Below are 12,270 nucleotides of genomic sequence, written 5' to 3'. Positions count from 1 at the left end.
TCCTGAATGGCACCTTCACTGTTTTGTACGGAAGATTACTTGAGCAGTCAAATTACTTTTGTCGTTTTCTTCATTTATGAGAATATTTAGAATCAGCCTGTTACCTTGCTCAAATCTTGATTAATCCCATGGTAATTTCTTACTTTAGGTACTCAAGAAATATGTCTTTCTTTTGCTGCTTTTTCTCTAAATTGCTGGCTGCCATTTCTGTCCTGCCTCCTAAACCTGTGATTTGCTGTTGGTGGTGATTGGTTTTGCTCTCAGTATTTTCAAGGATCCACATTCAGGACTAGACACGCCCCGTTGGCATTGCTTGTTGGTGCCCTCAGCATCTCCCTGCTGGAAACAATCCCTCTTCTTTACTTTCTCTGTTCACATTCCCCAGTGACACCGAGCCTGCCAATCCATTCCCCAACCTTTGCCATGTCATGAATATTTGTTCCAGCCTGGGTTTTTTGAGGGGTCCTGCAGGAGCTGTGCACCCAAGCCCGTTGAGATTTCAGGGTAGCTGGATACTCAGCTCCCTCTTGCTCCTTTGAAAATTCCAGCTTTCATCTTTTTCTTTGCAAGTCATTCCTTCCTGCTGCTTACTCAGTTCCATATATATTTGGCTCAGTTTTTTACGTGGTTAACTTGAAAGAGCAGGGGCAGAAAATCAATTATAAAACTAAATTGACTGCTCAATTGACGTTAAGAGAAATTCAACAAATAATATTACAGGATATTAGTTACAGTTTGCCGACTTTGAACTTTTGCATGTTTCCCATGTCCTCAGCTTGATTAAATGAATGCTTTTCCTGCAGAGATTCCTTATTATTCAAAACTAGTAAAAGTGAGGGGCTTATTGCACCAGCTCTGGCTCCTGAGCACCGTGGCTCATCAGCACAGTGAGAATTCTGCCTTCAGAGCATCAGAAAACCATTTGTTTGTTTGGATCCTGGCAAACACCAGATAGATTTTGACTTGTTAGAGAGGTCTGCTGCCTACCAGGAGGATAGCTGAGAGGGAAAATGGTCCTGCCAGCCAGGAACACTCTGGGGCTCTATGACAGCACTGGGCTGCAGCAGTGTCCTATAATCAAGCACAACAGGGGCCATGCTAGACAGCAGAAAAATACTATTTTATTAAAAGAATTTACTTATCGACAAATGAGGCTTATTTTCTGTCTTCAGATTCATATTTTAAAAAGACCAAAAGCTGGTATTTCTGAACTGGCACAGACAGCTTCTGTCACAGCATCCATTGATTTTTTTTCCCCTTTGGTGATATAATTCAGAGAAACATTAATTAGGAATAGCTACTGAGATACCTGCTTTGATTGTTTTCCTTAGTCATTTTGCTTTATTGGCAAATCATTTAAGTTATTAGTGTTAGTTGTGAGAATGAACAATCAGATTAGTTGTGAAAAAGGCAGTAAGCTATTGGTAAACACTTAGCAGAGGTTTAATTTTCAGATAATTAGAAACAATTGGGTATTTTAGCTGACCAAGGGTATTCAAATAAGATTACCATTTAAAATGATTTGACAAGGTGTGTGTCAGCAATAAAAATGTAATAGATTTTCCTTCATGTAGTGTAAGCATAAGCAAAATAGGCCCTGACAATGTATTTTAAGACCAGACCAGACTTTTTTCCCATTTGTCTTGATATTTATTCTGTTCAGTTTTGCTATCATCTGTGCAGCTAATCCAGTTTACACCAGTCTGAGATCCAGATTTATGCTGCAAAGCCATTGCATTTCCCTTTAATATTCACAATACAGGAATTATCCACACTTCTACCTGTGCAGGGTTCAGTGTTTGCAGGCTGTTTGTTTCATGGTAATAAGCCCGTGGTTTTAAACTGTTAGTTATTTTTTAAATTATAGTACTCTATTGAAAAATCATCTTTGAAATACCCAAGCATTTATGAAAATGTATTTCTACATGCACTGCTCTTTTTGTTCGTTTGTTTTGTTTTCTTTGCTGTTTCTGAGCAATCCTAATGAGAAACTGTTAGGAATTAAATGGTTCATCTTGTTCAATAAATGGCAGTGAACACCTTTAATAAGGGATTTATTTTCATTAGGTTTTCTGTGACCGCTTCCACTCACCCATTCCCATTACTGGATTGTGGGAAAATAGCTCTGTGCTGCAGTGCACAGTGAGAGTGAGGATTGAGGGCTGCTAAAAACAAACAGTTTTCATGCCTGTGATGCACAAACAGAAATGAAACTCTGACTCAGTTGGTTCATATTCCTGTGAAAATGTAAACAAGCAAATCCTGGTTTACAGGCAGCCGGACATCGGTATTGGTATCACATACTCTGAAAAGTCACCTCGTCTTGTCAGCATCAGAACTGATAGGCAATTACAAATGCCCTTCTTTGAAATGAGGGCTTTGCTGTAACATCAGCTGGTACTTAAAAACACATTAATTGTGACAAAAATCCTGTCCCGTTATTCAGTACACTGGCATTTTACTGGAAGTCTTGGAAGGAGGTGCTAAGCAGTGCACAGCAGAGTGGCGCAGTCTTTATCCCATTGTCCTCAAGGTTCCTTACCAAAAAACATGGAAAAAAATAGTATAGGAGGGCTGAAATAGCCAAATCAGGGTGGATAAAAGATGACTTTTAGTAATACTGGCTTCCTAACTTTGAAACACATTTCTTTTCCTTCATATGCTTTTAAGTATTGTTAGAACAGGAGTGGGATGTGCATGAACAGCCCTGGTCTGTGGTGTCTGTGTGATTTTCTGGAGTCAGTGATGTCTGTGTGATTTACTGGGGTCTCTGTGCTGTTCATCCCGTCTCTGTCCAGGTGTGTGACCCCCATATTATGCAAACCCGAACCCGACAAGTGCTGAGGTCTCCTGTCAGTTCCAAGCCCTGCCCTGAAGAGTCACAAATGAAGCCATGTATTCTTAATCAAAATTGCTTCCAATACCAGTACAACCTAACAGGTAGGTGCAAATTTCCTATGTCCTTGTAGCATGTGTTTTTAGTTATGTTTGCTTGGGGTGTTGGTTAAAGCCTTGACATTGTTGGTTTCGATAAAATTAATTACACACCTACATTTTTGCACATTAGTGGACAAATGCACAATTTTTGTATTTAAGTTGTTGTTGCAAGTACATTGGAAATAAAGCATGCTAAATGGGATTTTCAATGGGTTATCAACAGAATTAATTACAAAATTCCAGTTAAAAGGATATCATCTGTGTGGTTTTGGTGAAGCTAATAATACCAACAGAAGTCTGCTTTGAAGGCAATATGAGTTATTTGGGTGGGCATAGGATATTCAGAGCAAAATGCATTATTTAGGACTTCAGAACCTATCGGTTCTGTTGCAAACAAATGAACAAAACAAAACCGAAAAATTCCTTTTGTTTTGACCAGCTGAAATAAATGAGAAAGGCATACAGAACAGAGATCTAAGAGGAGTTTAGGGGCTGGTGGGAAGGGAGAACAAAGCAAGATAAAATTTATGAATATAAACTCAGCCTGTTTGTAATAAAAGCCCTAGAAACGCAGGCAGCGGGATGATGCCTTTTTTATCATCACGTTTCAGAAATGCAGAACATTTATGTGTTCATGTTTATCAAAGGTGGAAAACACAAAGTAATAGGTTTTCTTCTCATCCTTCTTATTTATTGGTGGTGTATGGAAATTTTAGTAGCTTCTGTTATGCTTTTTGTTTATTTTAAATGGTGTTTTAAAGCTTATTTCAGTTTAGTTGTATTCTGACCAACGCAATTTCAGACCCGTAATAAGATATTAATTTTCTTCCGCTGGAAATACTGCTTTTATTTCATGAGTACAAGAGTTTAGTTTTAAATAATGGATAGCTTTGCCTGGAGACAAAAACAGGTTAAACCAGAGTTCCCCTTCAGAAACTTCCCCAGTTGCTTTATAAAAGTGAAATTTTACTTCAGACAATGCAGTCTTGTACCTGTGCCAACTGGATTGAACTGATAGCCTTTATCAGTGTTCAGCATGTGCACTCTGATGTACCGGTGTCGAAATGGGATACGGTATCGGACTGCGGAGAGAGCGTGTCTCCTCTGACACTTGCCTGGCTTTGAGAACAACTTTCTTCTGTGGGGAGTTGTTCTTGGGTGTGGGATGCCCTGACATGGGGAAATGCTGCTGCAGGTGAAAGTAACACCCACGTTCAAGGCTTCAAAACCAGGCTGGATGGGGCTTTGAGCTACCTCGCTTAGGGGAAGGTGTCCCTGCCACAGCGGGGGATTGGAACTGCACAATCCTTAAGGTCCCTTCCGAGCCGTTGTGTGATTGTGTGATTCTGTGTTGAGTGTGCAGGTGACCTGCAGCAGTGCTCCCTTTGCTTTGTGTCTGCAGGCTGGAGCGGGTGCCAGCTGGGTGCCAATGCCACCTGCGGTCACGGGGAGCGCCGCCGCCTCCTGAGCTGCCGGCGCAGCGACGGGGCCACCGTCAGCATGCAGCTCTGCCAGCAGGTGAGCAGGGCCGGGACACACACAGAGCTCCCTGTGTTTCCAGAAAGCTGGTGGTGCCTTCTGATCCACGCTAAGACGTTCCCCATAAACGGTGGGAAGGTTTTGTGTGGTGCTGGGAGCGCGCAGCTGGGGGCTTTGGGAAACAGAGGGGTGTCAGTGGGTGGTGTCACTCCTTGACGCGAACACGCGGGGCACGGCTACCCACCCTGCACCATCCCAAAGCTGGGGACCAGGGAGATTGTGTCCTGCTGTTAGAAATCAAGGAATGAGATACCTAGATTTTGGAATGAGACCCGAACACTGATGGATGAACCCAAACACCGATGGATGCTTTCAACGCTGAAACCGCATTCAGCCATTGCACCCTCGGGAAAGCTCCCCGTAAACACCGTGCTGGTGCCCCACAGAGTTGCTGCCAGCTCTTGTTTGGGTGCTTGGCTGTGGCAGGAGGTGGCTGGGGCCTGGGCAAGCTGATGCCTGTGTTCCCCTGTCGCAGCTGCAGCTGGAGAAGCCCGTGCCCACGAGCAGCCGGTGCGTGGTGGGGTGTGCCGTGGACTGCCAGCTCTCGCCGTGGTCAGCGTGGTCGCAGTGCTCCCACACGTGTGGCGCCGGCGGTGAGTCCCTGCCTGCCCTCCTGACCCCCCATACCTCAGCAGTGCAGCACAGACAGCACCCACAGTCAAGGGTGGGCTCAGGCAGTCCCTGAGCAGGGGTACAGAGCTCAGGGATAGCCTCCAGCCACACCCCAGTCCTTCAGAGGTGGCTTTGGACACTCGAGGTCCTGAGGTGGTGGGGGTTTAGAGCAAAGCAGGCTATTTTCAAAGCACTCTGAAGTGAAAAATACAACTCAGGGAATGAGTAGTCAGATGTCTGCAGGATTATTTATTACTTAATTCAGACTCTCAGAATTCAGTCACAGCAACCGCTAACCCCAGACATGGGGAGTATGTAAAGCTAGCAAAGAGCTTGGGAGTGTTACAAGAGTCTGAAGAGATTAATAAATAAATACAAATTCTATGGTGAAGTAATTTTTAGCAACATAATTGTATCCCATTGAAGAAAACACACCAAGAGTATTTTTCATCATTTAGTGTATGCCTCTATCTCCATCTTCCATCTACAGGTCCCCTAACACTTATATGACCCCAGTAACTTCAGGAAGACTTTCTACAGCCAGTGGTGCTCACCAGCATACAAAAAGTGAAAGGATTAGGACCTTTTTCAACTTATGTGGTTTGAAACACCCTTTGAGTATTGACAGATTGAAATGCATTGAAGGTTTTATTCTCAATAAGCTTGGGACTTTATTTCCCAGGCTCCTGATGTGCATTAGATGTACAGCTAATGGTCTTTAAGATTCAAAAGCCAGAATGTATATTTGAATCAAATTCACTTAAGGTCAAAAAGAAAAAAGCTCTTAACTTCCATAAAATGATTCCTTCAGATGGATTCTAGAGATCAAAGCGTGTTACAGAAAAAGCTTAATATTTGGATTAGTGCTGTTCTTTCTTTGCTGAGCTTTTAGCCCGTTTATGAAGTAGTGCTTTCTTAACAGAAATGAATAATTCATGGACAGTGTTTTAACAACAACACACTGGGAGTACTATTAATTCCAAATTCTTTTTTCTTTAAAATCCATTTTGGAGTGTTAATGCTCATGTTGCTGAATAAACTTAATTTAATTTTTTGAGTGTTCAATCACTTACTAAGTTAAACAGAGTACAGTGCAAAATCAGGTTGTAATGGTTTTTTATGGCTTTTAGCATGCTCAAGGAGCAGCTCACCCTATATAGTACCTGCAGGTTTTTTCCTCATGAGCTTTTATATTGCATAGTTTGCAAAAGGAGGTACTGGAGCGAAGATGTGTCCTGTATTTGGCCTCTGATCCTGAAATGCTTGTGCAGATTCCAGAGACTGGTGAAAGAGCTGCCAGGAGTTACTTCATGTCCTAAATCAGAGGAAAACTGGAAACATTTGTGCCTTGCTGAAAGAGACTTTGCAGTGAGAGTCTGGGCTTTAGGTGCCAAACCTCACTGACGCTGCTTGAGCCACGCAGTCAAGCCCAAGCTCAGCTTGGTTTGTGGGTCATCCCTGATCCTCAAAGATCATAACTCTGCTGTACTGCAGGCTGAGGAGCTGTCTTGTGCAGGCCACTCTACTACTGCTGTTGTTTAACATGGATTTAAAAGCTGGAGATACTCTTCTGTGAACCTACAGCAGCTAAGCAGCTGGGAAACCTGTCTTACCAACTGTGTCATAAAGAAGCCAAGTTTTGCTCAGTCCTTCTCTGAAACACTTGAACAGCTTTGCAGGGACCCAAGAGTCTTCTCAACCTCATGCCAAAGCAGGAGCATCAGTGACATGAAAGTACTCTGCATCCAGGTTATTCCGAGCACACGGTTTGTTCTCCTGCAGCCTCAGTCCTGATTTGACTTTTGCTGTATCAGCTCAGGAGCCTGGAGCCACTGTGGTACCAAACATCCCTGGTGGAGAGACCTTGGCACCAGTCCTGTGGCAATGGCCCTTGCGTGGCTCAGACAGCACAAACAGTGTCACTTCAGCTGCCTCACTGAGTGCCAGTGGGTTGTAAATGCTCCTGGATGATGGCAAGAACAGAGAAGATTTGACTGGTGCACTCAGAGGAGCACAGCGAGGGTTTCCAGCCAGGAGGGTCATGGGCTGCCACACCTCTGAAGTCACCCTGAGATTCTCATGGGCATTCGTGGGAGTAGGATGAAGCCTCAAATTAGATAGGAAAAACCACAGGATGACGATAAACGAGCTGTGGGAATTGGCTGTAGTAAACACTCCTAACTGCTTCCCTTTGCCAGTAAGTGATTGCCCGCTGTTTGGTACAGCTAAAATGCAGGGCTTTAGGTGCTCGGTGTGCAGAAATAATTCACAGCAAGTCAAACGCAGCATTACTGGATCAGCTCACAACAATATTGTGCTTTTCTGGCTTGTTTTGGAGAGTGTGTGAAGGGCCTGCAGAAGTGCCATAAAGGACTTCAAAGAGAAACATGATTTAAATATAATCCAGGTCAAAATTTAGTGATGCTGGATGTTTGTTTTTACGTGTTTTTTTACTAAAGCTTTGTTGCTAACAATTTTATTCTGTCCTTCTCTTCCAGTAACAGTTTGATGTGATATATTTTAATGGGTAGTACCTTTACTCAGGTTTTATTTTATGGAATAATGCATTTAAACATAAAGTGGTGCTGCTCTGCGTGTGGCACTGGCATCTAACACAGTTCTGGTACACAGCAGCCAAAGGGGAATATATTGATTTTTATGAATGGTGATGAATAAAGCTCTTTCCTGCCTGTGCTGAGCCTGTGGAGATGTGTAACTGATGTTTGCCTGTTGCAGCTGTAGTTGTGGGCAGCATCTGCTGAGGATGCTGGATAGGGCTTTAGGCTGACACTGGGTTATATATGAGGGTTCCTTATATCAGTTGCTGTACTGCTATGAAAAGATGTATAGAACTGCTTTAATGGATGATGCTTCCGTGGCCTGAATCAAAGTTACTGGAAAGATGTTTGGTAAGGATAATCCCCAGCAAATTGAATTTCCTTTGTTAAGGCAAATGAATACGTGAGGATGCTGAATTTTTCTACATAAACATTTTCCAATCCCACATGGCTTCTGTCAAGTTCTCTAACAGGAGTGCTAAATTGTATAAAACCACCTACAGCTGTGCTTTGTCATTTACAAAGCTGACTTTATCAGATAAACTACAGGATTTACCAGGGCTGAACGTGTTGCTGTACCTTACTCAGTCCTCAGACCCCCAGGGACCTTGGCAGGCTGCCGAGATGTGAATCCCAACACCAGAGTGAGCTGTGGGACACAAGTGAAAGGGCACGAGGGTGCACACCATGGAAAAATTCAGTTGTTGTGTTCTTCCCTGGATCGTCACCAGACTGGGAAAACATTTTTGCTGTTGCCTTGTGAAGAACTCCTTGTGATGCTTTCTCACCTCTTGGAAAGCTCCAGTCTGACAGGGAGAGACGCCCCAGTGCTGCTGGAGGGACTGGCAGTGGGAAGGGGGTGAAAATCCCTATTTATCACCTGTCCCACTTGCTTGTGACTGGACCTAACCTTACCTCCAGGGCTTATTGAAGTAACTTGATCCCGGCCCTGGTCTTGTGGTTCCTTGATAGAGCTGGTTTTTTGATATGCTCTGCTCAAACTCACCAGACTGATTACGACGTGTTGGTCATTGTGACTGGGATGAAATGTTGCAGGAATTTGAATCTTTTTGTTTTCAGACGTGACACTTTGTGGGCATAAAGTGCAAGTAATGGCAAGAATTTTTGGGGGATAAAAAAAATTTTACTCCTCTGGTTTAAAACAATAATTCTGTATTCCTGAGATGCAGTTCTTCCTGCTGACACAAAACAGAATTTTAAGTGACCAGCATTGACAAGACTGGCCTCTTTTGGTTTTTCTCTTTCAAAACTAATTTGAGGATATGAAGAAATGTGTATTTTCAATTTCAGCACAATTTCCATCCTAATTTTTTGTATCATATAACACTGCATAGCAGAGGAATCAGAGATGTGGCCAATTCATTGGGAAATTAGAGAGCAATTCAAAGGAAAATGAAAGAAATAACTAGGATTACTTCAACTCCTCTAGAGTGTGTACTGGAAACAAATTAATTTAAGATGCAGTGAGATTCTGGTCTGCATAGGCAGCAAAAGAAAAGTTATTTAAAAAGAAAAAGTGGAGTTTTTCTGCTACTTGGGTGGTAATCAAACACCTAGATAATGTTTTTGGAGTTAAAAAAAAAAAAAATTAGAGCCTTAAGAAACTCACTGCAATCATTGTACAAAGAAATGTTTCAATGAAATTTCTTTCTTCAGTCATTCATTCACTGTGTGTAAAGAAAGTGATGGACTGAGTCAAACCCCAGCTGACCACTGGGACTGTAGTGAGTTTCAGTAGTTTGGATAACCAACTGCAGGAAACCAAAATGGAAAGAAAGGTTGTTAATTCCTCTTTCTGTTCAATGATCTTCCCATTTACATATTGCTGGAAACATGTTAAACAGAGTGTACGAAAGGAAATTATTTAGTTAATTAAAATAGCTTGATGAATGCTTCAGGCTTTCAGGTCCCTCCTAATGAAATTGCATCTTTTAACCTTAGGAGATCTCCTTTTCCTTAGCTCCGTGCAGGGAGCTGGTGCCTGGCAGAGTGCCCCAGGGCCCTGCAGCCGTAGGCTTCCCACTGTTTCCCAAAGAGCCTTTTCCACTGCTCACCAATACTCAGCATTCAGACAAATTTGGCAAATTTGGTCTCTGGCTGGAGAGGAGGAACAGCTAATTTTGGCCAGTTGGACTGGAGAGAGCTGTTGTGGGCTTCATCCAAGAGCAGGCTGGGAGACTTCTCTTCTCTTGCTTTGATTTCCAAGTGAACCACAGGACTTTTCCCTTTTCCCTTTTCCCGTCCTCTCTTCTCCCATTCCTCTCTTACTCCTCCTTTCCTTTTCTCTTTCCTTTTCTCTTTCCTTTTTCCTTTGCTTCCTCCTTTCCTCTCAGCTGGCAGGAGTTTTCCCACCTCCTGATGTATCTGATTCAGTGGTAGCTGAATACAGAGTCATGTGGGGAGCAGCTTTTACCATCACTTCTGTTACAAACTGCCCAGGTCTAGGGGACTAAAACTGGAAAAGGGAGAAGTCTTAAAATTGGTTTTAATGGGTTTAAAAACATAACTCAGTGGGTCAGAGCAAGGGAATAAAGGTAAGAGATCTTGCTAAGGTATCCATCAGTGCCTTTTCCAGGTGTGTCTGCTTTTAATTTTCATTTGCTAAAATGTTTTTGGAAACCTTGCTCTGTGGATAGTCATGATGACAGATACAAGAGATGTGCCTTACACCTGCAGTATCCTTAATTAAAAATCATGTGCATAAAGAGCAGGGAGAGGGATCTGGCTGGGTGTTGCAGTCTCCCTGCTTTTGCTCTCCCACCTGACTCCCCTCTGCTCACAAAAGCAGATGAGGGGCAGTGATCCAAAAGGGAGAGCTCCACCACAGCACCTCATCTCTTCCTTTGCACTGGGTTAGCAATTACCACTCGCCTCTGTCTTGTTGTATTTGTCTGCCCTTACTGCCCAGACCTTTCAGTTTTTAACTCAAGTCCACACATATTGAAAGACAGGGCAGAAATTTTATCCCCAGCACCACAATCTTCTGCATCCCACTGCATAAGGGCTTTTTCTTTTCCACTTTCCTTTTTAATTGGAGATGGAATTCTAATTGAAACATTTTGAGTGAAAACATTCCTGGACATAAATGGACAGCAAAGGAGGCAGAAATGGAATTGCTGTAACTTTAATGAATATATTCAGTTTTATTAGTTCAAAAGTAGTACCATAATTGCTTTTTCCATTCAGTGGCTGAAGAAGTTTTCACCAATAATAAATAGGTTTTTAATGGAAATGGTAGAAGTGGTTATGGACGGTAATAACCACTACAGTGTTTGCAGTTTTCAAATTAGGTCCACATAATTGCTCATAAAAAGAAAATTTCATTTGTTAAAAATCTCTGGAAACATATTGAATGTATACTGGTAGAAATGCTGCTGCCATAGGAATTATTTTCCTGTCATATTTAATAATCAGGATCTAGTCAAGTATTTAAATGCGTTGCATAAACAAATACTATATTTGGAAAACATACAAAACAACATTTAAAAAGTGTGCTTGGAAATATTAGCAACTGCATTTCTTAGACTTAGCAACAGCATCCCTATTATCCAAACAGTCTTCCCAATTAATTGCCTTTTTTTTTTTTTTAGCAGATTTTAGCGCTGGGAAACGAACTAGGAACGCTGATAAATTACAAACTCTGTCTCTCTCTCTCTCTCTCTCTCTCTCTGGCTGCGTCTCTGCTGGGCTGTGTGCTGTCTGTCCTAGGCCAGATGGTGCGTGGGCGCTCGGTGGTGCTGCGGGCGGCGGGCGAGGGCAGGCCCTGCCCGGAGCAGCTCACCCAGCACAGGAGCTGCCCGGTGAAGCCCTGCTACAGCTGGCTGCTGGGCCCCTGGTCTCCCTGCACCGTCCAGGTAGGGCTTCCTCCAGAGCTTCGCCGTGCCTGGGGTCGACGGCAAAGCCCGTCGTCACGTCGCGGGATTAATTGCTGGTGGTGGGCTGGAGGTGTCTCTGTGGCTGGGGAGGGTCTGTGGGGAAGAGGGGGAAGTTCAGGAGCGGTGAACCCCTGCCTCTCATCTTCCAGCCATCAGCAGCCATTCATAAGAAGTGATACGGGTTCAGGCGCTGTGTTGCTCGTAGAATTCCTGGAGGGGGTTTGTGGAGTGAATGTGTTTGACTGGGCACAGTCGTGGTGACCTGTAATATAATTACATAAAATATCTCTAACAAGAAAATAGATACACTAGATACCAAGGCAGATTAGCCTTTTTTAATCTTTTTTTATTTCCTGTTTTTTTGAAGGACTGTACAGCAGGTCTCCCCCCCCAGATCTCGGGTACAATAGTGTGAGTTTTTGTATGAAGGGCTGGTTTCTGCTTTCTCCTTGCCCTGGCTATCTTTTTAACGATCGAAAAATGTCTGGATTCAGTTCCCATGTGCTCTCCCTACGCCTGCCACCTCTGCTCAGCACTGGGGCCATCATTTTTTCGCTGGCAGTGACTTCCATCAAGCTTGAATTGACTTTTTCTTCCCCTCCGTGCTTTTTCTTCTCTCCTTTTCTGTTAGATCGCATTTCCAATATTAAAACATATTAGCTGGTAACCCAGTTTAAGCAGAGGTGAATCTTTCACAATGAGGTTTATCAGCCTCTTAAATCAGGCTT

At 43.2% G+C, this 12,270-nt stretch overlaps 1 protein-coding gene across 1 annotated transcript in view; it reads left to right on the top strand.

Annotated features, from left to right (window-relative positions):
- Positions 1 to 12,270, top strand: part of THSD7B (thrombospondin type 1 domain containing 7B) — a 299,161-nt gene that overhangs the window by 273,245 nt on the left and 13,646 nt on the right. Inside the window, exons 19-22 of the mRNA XM_058421403.1 lie at positions 2,799 to 2,940; positions 4,340 to 4,455; positions 4,952 to 5,069; positions 11,376 to 11,521. Coding sequence (XP_058277386.1) covers positions 2,799 to 2,940; positions 4,340 to 4,455; positions 4,952 to 5,069; positions 11,376 to 11,521 — 522 coding nt within the window. The remainder of the gene's footprint in view (positions 1 to 2,798; positions 2,941 to 4,339; positions 4,456 to 4,951; positions 5,070 to 11,375; positions 11,522 to 12,270) is intronic.

Source organism: Hirundo rustica, chromosome 7, assembly GCF_015227805.2.
Source record: "Hirundo rustica isolate bHirRus1 chromosome 7, bHirRus1.pri.v3, whole genome shotgun sequence".
NCBI lineage: Eukaryota > Metazoa > Chordata > Aves > Passeriformes > Hirundinidae > Hirundo > Hirundo rustica.
The sequence above is the reverse complement of the archived record's forward strand: the minus strand, read 5'-3'. Positions and strand labels throughout refer to the sequence as shown.